Source organism: Stigmatopora nigra, chromosome 1, assembly GCF_051989575.1.
Source record: "Stigmatopora nigra isolate UIUO_SnigA chromosome 1, RoL_Snig_1.1, whole genome shotgun sequence".
NCBI classification, from domain to species: Eukaryota; Metazoa; Chordata; class Actinopteri; order Syngnathiformes; family Syngnathidae; genus Stigmatopora; species Stigmatopora nigra.
In genome coordinates this window covers 7,245,443-7,260,567 of record NC_135508.1, presented here as the reverse complement: position 1 = coordinate 7,260,567, position 15,125 = coordinate 7,245,443, and the positions used below count along the sequence as shown (strand labels likewise).

At 38.4% G+C, this 15,125-nt stretch overlaps 1 protein-coding gene across 1 annotated transcript; it reads left to right on the top strand.

Annotated features, from left to right (window-relative positions):
* Window positions 1-7,448: 7,448 nt before the first annotated feature.
* atp1b1b (ATPase Na+/K+ transporting subunit beta 1b) lies at window positions 7,449-14,905 on the top strand. Its single transcript, XM_077729661.1, has 6 exons — window positions 7,449-7,646; window positions 9,053-9,181; window positions 11,718-11,873; window positions 11,938-12,128; window positions 12,266-12,349; window positions 13,455-14,905. Exons 1-6 carry the CDS (start codon window positions 7,556-7,558, stop codon window positions 13,713-13,715), a joined length of 912 nt encoding a protein of 303 aa, XP_077585787.1. The 5' UTR covers window positions 7,449-7,555; the 3' UTR covers window positions 13,716-14,905.
* The last annotated feature ends 220 nt before the right edge of the window (window positions 14,906-15,125 follow it).

The window sequence follows — 15,125 nt, the reverse complement described above, 5'->3', positions numbered from 1 at the left end:
ACGACTTTAAGGCGCACAGCATTATAAGGCGCACCCTCAACGAATGACAATTTTTCTTTCTCCATATATAAAGCACACTGGATTATTAGGCGCACTGTCTATTTTGTTGAAAATTTAAGACTTTTAAGTGTGCCTTATAGTCGTGAAAATACGGTAATTGCTATTGACTTCCAGATATAAAGCACTCACTACACAGTCACCTCTAGAGCCAGCCATTGTTGATGTTTTGGATTTTTTTGTATAAAATCTTGCAGTGGGGGAGGAGCTATATGATGGAAGATTTTGTAAACTAAGATGGCATCTGCATATTTAACAGTATTGTTTCAGTTCAGGTGTTCGTGTTTTTTCAACGTGGTGGTTTTCTGTTTTTCCATATATAAGGCGCACTGGATTATAAGACGCAGTGTCTATTTTGCAGAAAATTTAACACTTTTAAGTGCGCCTTATAGTCGTGAAAATACGGTAAAATATCACCACTTTGCTTTTTATCGCCAGGAAACATAAAAATTGCGATGAAAACGGGCTTACTGATAATTAATAAGTACTATAGGTAATTGCAATTGCAGTAGTTCTAATCCCAGATAAGAAACCCTTCATGTTTTCATACGGCAGAGTAAAGCCGACTCAAATCGGTTTAGCCACGCCCCCAAAACATTAGGTATACTGAAACGACGAAAAACACGACTTCTCCCAAATTGAGTTGTGAAAATACTGCCATCTGATAGAGTAGTTTCCCCAAATGCTGAACTGTGTCCTCGTCTGGGTGTTTTCTTTCCTTTTCCATTCTGAAATTCACAGCCTACATTACGGTTCTGCATAACACGGAAAAATGTCTCTAGTTCAAATGTGCTAGGGAATATTTCAGTAGCTTGGCTCTTCTTTTTTGCTCAAATATTAACCATCACATGAATTATTGGAAGGATTGAGGGTTAAACTTTGGACTGGTGTAAGTGGCGGCTAAATGTGAGCGAAATCTTGATTAATTTGTAACCGAATGTTTCGTAAGCATGTCCCTTTCAACACCAGAAGGCTTAGCCAGTCCGTATGGAAGGAGTTGTGGTAAATTACAAGTATACCTCTGACAAAGAAGGAAGAGCCATGAATATTTAATAGACAGTTGTTATTACATTAGGTCTTCAATACATGTTATTCATTGACTCTTCATCGATTAAAAGAAGGGATTTTTTTGTCAAAGCTAAAATTAGGTTAGGGTACAAATCAAGTAAACATTCCTGTTTTATGGTAACTTCTATGACCTAACCTCAGGAACGCCTTGGGAAGAGCTGGATGAAGATGCACGTCTGGAATTCCCTGCTTAAGTTGCTGGCCCCCGTGCCCCGACCTTGGCTAAGCGGGTGAAATTGGAAAGATGGATGGATCTATTAAAGTGCTATAATGGTGGGCAGTCGGGCTCAGCAAGGCCTTCTCTGCTAGCCCAAAAACATTCCCATTACTACGTACAGTGCTCGGTCTTTTGGTCGCCGGTCTTTTGGTCGCTGGTCTTTTGGTCGCCGGTCTTTTGGTCGCCGGTCTTTTGGTCGCCGGTCTTTTGGTCGCCGGTCTTTTGGTCGCCGGTCTTTTGGTCGCCGGTCTTTTGGTCGCCGGTCTTTTGGTCGCCGGTCTTTTGGTCGCCGGTCTTTTGGTCACCGGTCAAATGGTGACTTTGAGTTTACTGTTGAAAACAGCTCTCAAAATTATATTCATGAGACAGAGTTTAATATCTAAGAGGGAGAGTTTAATATCTAAGTACTTTTCAATATCTAAGTACTGTTGAAAACAGTAGATATTTAGATATTAAACTCTCTCTCATGAATATTATTTTGAGAGGTGGTTTCAGCAGTACTTAGATATTAAACAGTACTTAGATATTAAACAGTACTTAGATATTAAACAGTACTTAGACATTACACAGTACTTAGATATTAAAGAGTACTTAGATATTAAACAGTACTTAGATATTAAACAGTACTTAGACATTAAACAGTACTTAGATATTAAACAATACTTAGATATTAAACAGTACTTAGATATTAAACAGTACTTAGATATTAAACAGTACTTAGACATTAAACAGTACTTAGATATTAAACAGTACTTAGATATTAAACAGTACTTAGATATTAAATAGTACTTAGATATTAAACTCTCTCTTAGATATTAAACTCTCATGAATATAATTTTGAGAGTTGGTTTCAACAGTAAACTCTCTGTCACCATTTGACCGTCGATATATCTATATCTATATAATATAAAGTTATTGATGTTGAACTGAAGTAACTCGTACTGTGTTGCAGCTGAATGGCAGCCATAAAACTTCTCTCAGTGGTGCTGAACTGTGGTCAGAGGGAAAAAAAATCTTGCATGACCATTTTAATATCAATTTATGAAAAAAGAGAAAACAATTATGTACGGAAAATCTGTGAAAACTCAGCATCAAATGTCTGTTACCTTACATTGATTTTATTATTTTTTTCAGAACAAATGGATAGTTAAGGGACATTCTACATTTATGGTTTCTCAAATGATAGTGGCAGTATTAAGAGGTGAAATAAATCAGCCTAGTGCTTTCTGGAATCCAAAGTACTAAATCCTAGTTCAAAGAGCCAAAACAACAACCACTGTTTGTTGTTAAAAATAGCTTCCTTTAACATTTTTCTCTTTTTATTTATTATTGCCTTCATTTTCATTTCCGCTACAAATCTATTGGCGTGAGTAAAGTGTTGGAATGAGCGGTGGTCTTTTGGTAAATTATAATGAAGTTATTTTGGACCTACTGGTACGCCGCCAACTCATTTGACACCAATCAGCTGTCTTCTTTACATTCCCTTTGAGGGCGGCGTGCTTGTGCCGCACTGCTTGTTCTACGCCGAGGGGTCAGGAACCTTTTTGAAAGAGAGAGCCATAAACAATTCCTATTTTCAAATGTTATTCCTTACGAGCCATAGTCACATTGTAAAAGTCAAAATACATGACATTTTGCAGTCATTTTATCACTTTTAAAGTACAAAAAGTCTCTGAATTCCTTTGAAAACATTGTTACGCTGTTGCTAATCAATAAATATCGATGAGTTCAATGTGTATCAATGAAATCAATGACACAGTCCCGACGTAACGTTCCTATTGGTGCGTTCGGGACTCTCACCACACTGGTTTCTATATTTTAGCTAAGAGCCATACTATGAAGACCTGAATAATAGTAGGCACTGGAATAATAGTAGGGAGTGGAAAATTCCAAATGAATTAATAATAGTAGGCACCGGAATAATAGTAGGCAGTGGAAAATTCCAAAAATAATAAATATTAGTAGTAGTAGTAGTAGTAGTACTATTATTCCGGTGCCTACTATTATTAATTCATTTGGAATTTTCCACTCCCTACTATTATTCCAGTGCCTACTATTATTCGGGTCTTCATAGTATGCACCTATTATATGAGCCACATGTGGCTCACGACACATAGGTTCCCTACACCTGTTCTACGCCGTGGAAGATGAAAGTACTTTGCTCATAACGAATACGTATTTGGTATAAGATAAGAAGTTATTAATTATTTTGGTAGTTTTTTCCATACTGATGGTTTGTGACTGATGGTGACCTCTTGAGATGTTGAAATGGGGAGGATTTTGTTCAATGTTTTCTCACATTTGTAATGTTTTCTTTGTTTGACTATTGGAAAACAATTAGGCAATTTGTAAGAAAAGTGATTTCTCACAAAAGTTCATTGGCAATGCATACAAACAAAGGTACATTAGAAAGCAGGAAGGTACCATATCACAATTTCCTCTCTATTGTGCTATCTATATCAAACGCTTAAAAGCCCCATCACTATTCACATTTATTTTGATGCTTTTTGGTGTGTCGTTAAAGAAGTTAAATGTAGCCAAACATTCTTTTAAAACCATACACATTAACCAAGTTCCTTTAAGAAGTGGCATTTAAGCTTGCTATAATGGTTCTGTCAATAATTGACTTCCGGAATTTTGTGGCGGCCTTGCCTCGAGAAAAGACAATGGCTATTTCTATATTGTATACTCTGCATGGGGTTTATCCCCCCCCAAAAAACCTGTCATAGCATCGTCCTTGCACTGTGATAGTTGATGTATCTGTATGGATTTGAATTTAGAAACCAATTGTAGGCATTGCATAAACTGTAGGAGCTGTTAGAGAATTCTAGTGTATAGTAATGTAAGGCATATGTAAAAAAAAAAGTCATAGTTAATGACAAATGAACTTGTATGAGCACTTTGGACTTTGAATACATTGAGGCGCATAGAATCATGGACTCATTTAAGCATAGCACAAAGTTAAGAGCAATCCATCACTACTCACTAAAAGACTTTTGTAAATCCACTTCGATTATATTATAAGTTTGTGGCCCAAACGTTGTTAGCTAGATAAAGCCTCAAAAAACATTTTTTTTGGGGGGTACTGCCACTTATTCCACCTCAGAGTCCCAGTGAGCTAGATTTAGAGGTTAACCTATTTAATCCGTACTTTCATTTCAGTAAATGTCTCCACAGTACACCCCCTTCTTTCTGGGCCATCAGACATTAGTCACAGATCACGTGGACTTTCAAAATCACAGTACTTCCCACTTCTCCTCTGTACATTTTCTTTGAAAGCTTGCAGTTTTTCCGCCAGTTTGTATGACACCATATATTTATATTTGAGTAAAATGATTACAACCCATGCGACGGTATAAAGCCACCCCAAAAATTCATTTTTTTCTCCTTCAAGACCATTACAACATTGACTTGACGGTTATTGGTCATATCACAATATAAAAATCTGATCAATAAACTGACATCCCAAATATCAACCTATAAAAATATTTACATTTTCATTAAAATCCAATGATAATGAAGATATTAATTTATTAGTATGGCATACAACAATTACTACAAGGATATTTTCTGATTTTACCAGCAAGCTTTAATATACTGAAACTCCTAAAAATGACTTCTTTGCTGCTACACTATTTAGCTTGAGTCCACCAAACAACCCACAGCACCCACACGCCCCGTTTACACACAAAATAAATGTTTATTGTGTATACAAGCAGAGAAAAGATGGTAGTTTTTTGTTTCTGGATCTGGCCAGTTTCCATCCCTGGAACATCAGGTCATAGTAGAAATAGACAATTCTTATTCTTGTTGCCTCAAAATGAGTTACCGTATTTTCACGACTATAAGGCGCACCACATTATAAGGCGCACTGTATCATAAGGCGCACTGTATTATAAGGAGCACTGTCTATTTTGGAGAAAATGTAAGACTTTAAAGTGCGCCTTATAGTCGTGAAAATACGGTAATTGCTATTGACTTCCAGGTATGAAGCACTCACTACACAGTCACCTCTAGAGCCAGCCATTGTTGATGTTTTGGATTTTTGTATAAAATCTTGCAGTGGGGGAAGAGCTATATGATGGAAGATTTTGTAAACTAAGATGGCATCTGCATATTTAACAGTATTGTTTCAGTTCAGGCGTTTGTGTTTTTTTAATATCCGACAGTGGTGGTTTTTCATTTTTGGTTTTTGTTGTTTTCATATATAAGGCGCACTGTATTATAAGGCGCACTGTATTATAAGGCGCACTGTCTATTATGGAGAAAATTTAAGACCTTTAAGTGTGCCTTATAGTCGTGAAAATACGGTAATCACTACGTGAATGTGGAGGCATCCCATGCAGCACTTCAACATCAATTATTTTGAAGAGCAAAGGGTCAATGTGTCAAGGTGACTGTTCACACAGGCATCAAAATTCAACTGTCACCAGATGCAGTGTTTTATTTTGCTGATCCCTTTAAACCAATTCCAAATTGATGACAAATCCGCAAGCTTTTGCAATGCTTATTGGCTTTGTTGTTCAAGATGGCACGAGTACAGGGTGAGAGTGTCCTTGAGGTGATATGTAAAGGTTGCTACACCACCATGTGCAGAGAGGCTAGGCCCAGCCAGCCTGCCTTACACATCCATGTTTACATTTAAACAAGCAGCCGAAGCACATTGCTGAGCGATTTCACACATGCGCGCACCGGCACACGCATCACACACAGACAGGAATGTGAAGGTGTCCCTTCACTATCTGTTTGTGAATGCATGCTGGGTTTGATTCACTGACCTAAGGGATTTTTGTCAGGATTTTGCATTGCTTATCTGTGTGGGATTTGTTTTATTGAACCACAAACAAGTTGTGATTGCAGAGGGAAAAAGCAATTTGCCCTCCTGTTAGGAGGTTTTACTTTAAATAATACAAATAGAGGATGCGGGAATGATAAAAAGAAAAAATGTCGGTATTTACGAGGATTTTGCTTCTTTTTAGATTAGATTAGATAATTTTATGCATCCCGTATTCGGGAAATTTTATTGAATTATTTTGTGCATTTAAGGATTAGCTTTATTTCATCTGCTGTTACACAATAATGAAGTCTTTAGAATACTGTTGGAAATGTAATAGTTATTTTTTTGTTTAGTAAATTGACACAAATTTGTTGCATTTCCACTTAGTTTTGCATTTGTGCCATTGTGGTTTGATACTAATACATTTCAAATGGTACTTGCTTGCCAAAAAAAATGCTTGCCTGATATGATATTGCATTTAAATAGGCCTTTGCAAATGTATCATTAAAACTTTTTAGAAACTCAAAGAAACCAAAGCCGAATGCCTGCTGTTTTTGGCCGTGTCGCTCACACTATGGGCTGGGCCAAAAACATTGTTCATTGAAGTGCAAATGAAAACATCAGGTCATTTTTACGAGTCAATCCAATGGAACATATTTTGTTCTCATGTTTTATGTCTGCAACAGATTTACTAATAATGGGAAACATTCCCACTAGGACCAAAGTTCCGCTCAACTTTTTTTCCACATATATAGGATTTTTTAAATTAGCTGCCTGCTTAGTCACAAATAATTTTCATTTTGTAGACATATAAAGTACATGCATATTGTTTGCTTTGGCGGGCCATAAAAAATTACATGTTGGGCCTGATTTGACCTCCGGGCCTCGAGTTTGCAATGTGAGAAATAAACTCATTCATTGTCAGCCTCGGTAAGAATGCAGTTGGTAATGATAATAATAATGATTAAAAAACAAGCAAAAACATTTGTAATGCAATGACTCTTAAAATGCAATAGCCGTCAAATCCATTAGGACTGGGAAGCTTGGCTGTAATCAGCCTGGCAGCCCAAAAGGATTGAAAATCTACCACCGACAGTAGCAGCCAAAGAGTTAAAGGGATTAAATTCATTTTTAGGTTGTTCCGTTGTTTTTTTAATGCTTTCTAGAAAATGTCCTGACTATAGGTTGTCTGAGTGTCGTGGTGACGTCACCGTTACGCAGGCTTTTGGTCTTTCCAATTGGTCCGTGCCGATCCGCCTCCTTGAGTAGGTAAACTGTGGGGCGTTCAGGGGGGGCGGGACCCTCCTCAACCGGACTCTTTATATTTGGAAGCCTTCCAACATACACGAGTGGGTGACTCTGCTTCGGAACTGCGGGAAGCTCTCCGCCGTATCACTGTTCCAAAAGGAAAGAAACATCTAAGGAAACCGGTGAAAATGCCCCCAAAGAGCGACGATGGTGGATGGAAGAAGTTTCTGTGGGATTCGGAGAAAGGAGAGCTACTCGGTCGTACCGGAGGCAGTTGGTGTAAGTATCAGCCGCCTCGTGCTTTTGCCACCTGTTTGATTTCCCCGTGCTGCGTTCACGTACAACCCGCCCCGTTATGCCGCAATGGGCAATTCGAAAGCTATAAATATGATATGAAATATGACCTTGCGTGAGCGCAAAAAGATAGAAAATTGTGCCTAGCGTCGAGCGGCTTTATTGAATGCGCGGATCCCCGTCAAAGGGTTAAAAATGCATCACAATTCAAGGTGAGTCAAGGTGATTTGGCCTTGCTCGAAAGTGGAGTGGATTGAAGGGAGAGCTATTGATCCCTATCAAGTTTCCCCCGATCAGATGGCGGTGTAATCTTAACGCACAATACGACTGATTAACTAAGGCTTCGACCTTCTCGAGTTTCTTGTGAGGCGCCAGTGCGCATGTCCTTGTAGCTTCTCTCAATGTCACAAGTCATGTACTGTGCTGCACATTGACTGGGAATGCTCGGTGTGTGTGTGTGTGTGTGTGTGTGTGTGTGTGTGTGTGTGTGTGTGTGTGTGTGTGTGTGTTTAGAGGAGGTGAATGTCTCATGTTTGACCTTCTGGAATCCAAAAAGAAAAAAAATCACCATCAAAATTGATGTCTATACATTAATAAATGGGAAAAAACATATTTTTGGCCCTGTAAATATGCTCCATCTCTCTGATAAAGTCATATCCGCCTTCATTTTGTTATTATATCTATTAATTACCCCTCAAGAGAGTGTTAAATATCCCCTTGGTATTTCATCATGATGCCATTTAGTTCTACATCACTGCAAGGGGAAAAACACCTTGAGTAATCTCTATATTGTAGTACATACTTTTCCGGTTACTATATCATCTTGCGGCAGCTCATTAGAGATAAGCCTTTGCAAAGGTATCTTGGGAAACGGTCATCAAAAAAAGTAATGTGTGATTTATTAATGGAGTCCGACTGCTGTGTCCTTTTTGACATTGCTTCCTGCAGCATGATATCAAAGTCGGCTGGAGGCGGCGTCGTGACCTCCTGCCTTAGCTCATTTTGTATCCTCTATGATAAAATTATTCACGCATGGTTCACCCGCAGTAACTCACGCGTAGGAGACGACTACGACCCCACGTGTCTGCATCAGCATTAGAAAAAGCTCAGGCCTCATCGGATGTTTTAATGTTGTGTTTAGAAAGCCTTTGCACGACTGAGTTTATCAATTCCACTGAGCAGAATAATTAAATGCATTTTTTTTGCCTAACTAGGGTGCCTAAAAGCCTAATTTAAGGTCAAATTGATGCATTCAAAGGTCAACATAAGTTGTGATTGGATAGGATTTTTATGTTTTTAGGCAGATGAGATATTAGTTTTTTCAAACCTTTGTCTGACCTTGTGTTTTTTCGACGGTGTGCCGCACCCACCCGCTTCTTTTCCTCCTGCAGTCAAAATCCTGATCTTCTATATCATCTTCTATGGATGCTTGGCTGGCATCTTCATCGGCACCATCCAGGCCATGTTGCTCACCTTGAGCAACTACAAGCCCACATGGCAAGACAGAGTCGCACCTCCTGGTAAGTTAGTGGATTTTGCAGAGCATGGTGGTATCTTGACTTACAAGTGCCATTGGAAACCTTAATGTATAAAATACAAACATCTGTTAGGTTAGTGTTAGTAAATAACAGAAAAATATGTTCACTGTCTAACAATGGTAGCGATAATCTTGGTGTATCCATACTGTATATTAGTTGTGCTCTTAAAACAGTACCGTATTTTCACTACTATAAGGCGCACCACATTATAAGGCGCACCCTCAATGAATGACATTTTTCCATATATAAGGCGCACTGGATTATAAGGCGCACTGTCTGTTTTGGAGAAAATGTAAGACTTTTAAGTGCGCCTTATAGTCATGAAAATACGGTAGTACATCTTGCTTAATGGCACAACTGTAAGATATCTGTAATATATGGTAATTTGCTATTAGATTAGATCTGTCATACAATATATATAATGTTCCTCTTTTGTTCTTGTTTATTTTTCAATTCCTTAATCATGCCAGTCAGGTAATTTTGTAGTTTTTTTTCTTTTACGCAATCTTGTGTTGGTGATCAGTAAAAGTGAAAATAAATGGATTGCAGAGGAAGGAGACTTAATTGAGGAAGAATACTATTAGCATCCTGCATAGCTGCTTAGTCACCAGATAACACCGCGCTATCCTTTGCAAAGGTGACCGTGAGAGGTGAATTTATCGCGTACAAGCCAATGCCAGGGTTTTATGACAACAAAGTACAATGTAAATGTACTGTAAACCACCATATTGCAATGGAGAATGAGTCATAGTTGGACCTTTTTGTGTACAGACTGAGTGAGAATTTTACAGTAACACAGTGCCTAAACATCAAGGTCACAAACTCTGGTTACATAGTTGGCATACTTGAATCTCACTCTTAGCACTTTGGTTCTGTATATTACTGCTTTATATGTTAAGTGGGTGTTGTGCATTATATCTTGCATTATACAAATTTAGCCACTGAGCATTTGTTTGATCTATATTTTACTTTTTTTTTCCATTTGTATGCAAATTTTCTCTTTTACGAACACATGAAACAATCCAAGGCCAATTTGTGATGATTTATTGTTTATGGAGGTGGAAAACAGAGATTTAAAATGTGCATTTAATGTACTGTGAGAGTAATGTTGTAATACCAGTTCAAAATGGTAGCTTGTTTCACAGGCAGATAAACATCTCAATGGGGAGAGTTTTTTTCCCAAACAAATGCAGGCCTCTTGCCCAGCTTGGAGGATGGGGTAATCATAATGAAGAGCGACTGCAGTGAACAATGCCCTTGTTGTTCTCCCGGGTTTGGTCCATGCTCACAGTAAAAAGTCTCAACTGTACAATTATAAATAGGAACAAACCACGTGACGTCGCATTCTCCACTTGCTCTTGGGGAAAGGGTTTTCAGCAATGGATTTATAATACGTGTTTGCAAGTGACAAGAAACTAAAGATCATCATTAGATAAATATATATTAGTAATGGACCATGCCATTTAAAAAAAAAACTTAAAGTATAGTCCATCTATATGCAACTGGAATCATGAACAAGGCTATTTTGGTTCCTCACGACTTTAGAATTTAATACCACCCCAATATCCAGTGTCATCTTGGTGTTCAGTATCAGCACAGGGATTTTATTTGATAGTTTTTTCCCCCTAACTGAGGATAGATTCCACAGAAAAGCAAAATATACATTTACAGACTCAAATTCATTCTACTACAGTAAATTACGCAGCATTTTAACCAAGTAGACTAAATACTGGACTTCAGTGTCCACATATTATTATTACCGTATTTTCACGACTATAAGGCGCACCGCATTATAAGGCGCACCCTCAACGAATGACATTTTTTCCATATATAAGGTGCACTGTATTTTAAGGCGCACTGTCTATTTTGGAGAGAATTTATTACTTTTGAGTGTGCCTTATAGTGGTGAAAATACGGTAATTGCTATTGACTTCCAGGTATGAAGCACTCACTACACAGTCACCTCTAGAGCCAGCCCTTGTTGATGTTTTTGTATAAAATCTTGCAGTGGGGGAGGAATTATATGATGGAAGATTTTGTAAACTAAGATGGCATCTGCATATTTAACAGTATTGTTTCAGTTCAGGCGTTTGTGTTTTTTAAATATTCGACAGTGGTGGTTTTTTGGTTTTGTTTTTTTGTTTTTTCCATATATAAGGCGCACTGGATTATAAGGAGCACTGTCTATTTTGGAGAAAATTTAAGACTTTTAAGTGCGACTTATAGTCGTGAAAATACTGTAATCATTTTTTTTTAGCTAACTGAGGATAGATTCCACAGAACAGCAAAATATACATTTACACACTCCAATTCATTTTACTGCAGTAAATAATGCAACTTTTTACCCAAGTTGACTAAATACTGGACTTCAGTGTCCACATATTATTATTACTGTAAAGCAAATGTTTTTTGCATCTTACTAAACCAGATTATGCAGTGGATTACTTCAAATCACCAAGTCAAAAACAAGTTATTAATGATGACGTGACTAATAAGAAATTTTACTGTGTATCCGCAGGCCTCTCTCACACCCCGAAATCTGACAAATCCGAAGTATTCTTTAACCCTAAAGATGTGGAGACCTACCTGTCTTACACTAAAGCCTTGAGGGACTTTTTGGCTAAGTATGATGACGACAAACAACTCAACCAGATGAGTTTTGAGGATTGTGGAGGTATGTCAACAAAAAGGATACACTTACCAAGTTGTTTTGAATACGTAATTGACATCCTTGCCAGATGAACCAATGGAATACAAGAACCGCGGGGACTTGGAGAGCGATGCGGGCGTCAGAAGAGCGTGCCGCTTCTCCAGGACCCTACTGGGCCCCTGTTCTGGCTTGGATGACAAAGAAAAGGACTTTGGTTTCGACAAAGGACAGCCTTGTGTGATCGTGAAGTTAAATCGAATTGTTAACTTCCGTCCTCGGGTGAGTTATTTGAACGAAATTCATCCCGTTCCTTGTTAGAGGATGATTGTGGCCCCAATGGTGCTGTAAATTGCACAGAAATGGGGTTTAGTGGTTGTGGAAAATGCTTTGAAATTGTACATTTTCTTTGTATTTAGCCTCCCACCTCAAATGAAAGCATCCCCGAAGAAGCTCAATACAAAGTGCAGCCAAATGTGATCCCCATTCACTGCACCAATAAGGTAGTTCACACTTAAAAAATCTCATCCGGGATGTTCCTTGTACGGTAATGTACTGCAAGTAATAGCATGCATATTTAGAGTAACCTGCACTTTTTTACATTATCCTTATTTATACCCTTTAATTTGCCATCATTGTTTGAAAATGACTACAGGATGTGAGTATGATTAGCGTGTTTGTTTTCATATTTTCTTTTTTTTGTCCTTCAGTGTGAAATTCAAGTTCATGCATGAATTTATGACTTTTTTTTTTAAAAAAAAGCTCATTGGCTGCATTGACAGTGTAAGACGTCCAATCCATTTTAAATAAGCGTTCATTTGCCAAACCTTAGAAATAATGGATTAGAAGTTTTGCACAATCAATGGTGCAGAAATGAGCATCCGTGGCGAATCTTTCTAGTTTACTACCTAAAAATATTCTTTAACTAACTGAAATACGTATTATATGTTACATAAGGTTAAATCTAGCTTACTGTGTGGAGTTTGCATGTTCTTACCAGGCTTGTGTGGGTTTCCTTTGGGTACTCTGGTTTTCTCCCACATTCCAAAAACATGCAGGATAGGCAGGCTGGTTGGACACCCAATTTAGAGTATGCCCTGCCTGGTGCCAGTAGTAGTTAGCTGGGATAGGCTCCAGCGGCCTCGTGACCCTTGAGGATACACAATTCAGGAAATGAATGAATGCTTATATCTGCTAGTTATCTAAAGTTGTTGTATTTAGGGAAAGTCTCGGGAAAAACCCATGAGAAAAAAAATGATGGAAGAAATTATTCTGATATATATGCTATTTATATAATTCAAACATTTAAAGAAAAGATGAAGCCTTGTTTAGCATATTGTAATACATTGGCATACCACTAGAGAGCGCTTGTGTCCCACACTTAAGAATCACTGATTCAGGCCACCCTATTATTTTTTTATCCTTCCAGATTATTATCATCATTACTGCGTGTCCTTTTTATTGCACTCTACTGTTTTATTATTATTATTATTTTCTCTACCTGTCAATCTTGGTGCTGTGATGACTAAATTCCCCTCCCCTAAGACTTCAATTGCATTTTATAATAATTCCATCTCGTCTATGTCCCCTCCCATTCTCCCATTCCAGCGTGAAGAAGACGCCGGCAAAATTGGCAGGATCGATTACTACGCTATCGGCGGAGGCTTCCCCATGCAGTACTATCCGTACTACGGCAAACTCCTTCAGCCCCAGTACCTGCAGCCTCTCGTGGCGCTGCACTTCACCAACCTGACCAGGAACGAAGAGCTGCGTGTGGAGTGCAAAGTTTACGGCGACAACATAGCTTACAGCGAGAAGGACCGCTACCAGGGACGCTTTGACATCAAGTTCATGGTCGAGGGTGTATGACCGCCATCGGAACAGCAGAGCACTTTCCCGTCGACATAAACCTCCCTTCCTCCCTCCTCTCTCTATTCCCTCCTATTCAAGCCCCTGAAATGAAGTAGACAAGTAGTTGGGGCGCTAAGTTGATCACACTTGCCTTCAGTTAGCATTGGCGCACAAATTTTAGTGGGGAAAAGTAGCTGTTAGGCCACGCAAGTGTATTTATTCCGCTTTAAGAATGACATGTTCCCCACAAGCAATTGTGGCTGTCATTCATTCATGAGTATAGAAGTGGACCACCACCCCCTGTTCCATAACCCCTTCCCAACCTGACCATTAGATGTTCCTCCTCCTCTTCCTATGCCGCCTCCTACTTGTCGTATCACTGCCTAGGTACCTCGCTTTTCCTTCATATTTTCCAGTGTGATGTTCCACGGCCCATAGTGATTGATTGGCTTGGACCACTCTTCTGATCTTAAATGGAAAAAAAGTCTGCACTCCAGAGAACCTTTTTTGTTTAGTTTTTGTTTTTTTTTCTGTCGTTTTTATCTTTGATTATGGGGGCCTTGTTTTTACTTTGCCTTCTTATTGTGCTTAAATCACTTGAAGTGTGAAGGGGTTTTATTAAATGCCTTTTTAATTGATTTTCTTTCTTTTTTTTGTGCTTTTCAGCCCGTGGGTTACACTCTCCTGCAGGGCTCACGGTGCTGACCTCGACTTTATGTTCTTCTCCTTTTTAGACTCCACCACAATATTGTGATGAGGTCAGGCTCTGAATGTTTTTAGCCATCAAACACGGTGGATGAATTGTATATTTATACAGTTGTACATTTTGTTTCTGTGCAAAGATATTGTTGATGCATACATGCAATACCAAAGTGATCTTTCAAAGGGTCAACATTAGTTTGCCTTGCAACCTTTTAGCGACTCACTGGAAATGAAAAGGGGCCTTTTGGGCGATGAATGTAGTCGGAACCAGGGCGCTTAAATACAGCAATGATCACAATGTTCATGCATATTGAATTCTTAAACAAAAAAAATAGAGGGTAAAAGAACCTCAAAAAGCTCTTGTGGCTTTTAGGTGACAAACTATGTTGGCAAATTAGTGTATAGGCTCATGTCTGGAACACTTGAACTTGTACAACCTACCATCATTTCATGCACCCTTTGCCATTTAATCCAAGATAGAAACTAATAAAATCCTAATACTCCTCTTTTGTGCTTTGCTTTTATTATTTGTTTGACCGCATGCTCACATTTGCAGTTTTAAGTCATTAAAAACCTATCCTATTTATTTTGATGGTTGGCTGGGGGCCTAAACACATTTTTTACATGTTTGGGATATATTTTTAAAATCTAAATTTCTAGCCATAATGCTCTTTAATGGGTGATAATAGAAAATAACCAAACTGCCTAATTTTACCACAGGTTATT

Bases quoted from the DNA above. Each gene is read 5' to 3' on its own strand.
- atp1b1b (XM_077729661.1), top strand. From the start codon at position 7,556: ATGCCCCCAAAGAGCGACGATGGTGGATGGAAGAAGTTTCTGTGGGAT. The intron at 7,647-9,052 runs GTAAGTATCAGC...TTCCTCCTGCAG, and splicing joins TCGTACCGGAGGCAGTTGGT to TCAAAATCCTGATCTTCTAT. The intron at 11,874-11,937 runs GTATGTCAACAA...CATCCTTGCCAG, and splicing joins GAGTTTTGAGGATTGTGGAG to ATGAACCAATGGAATACAAG.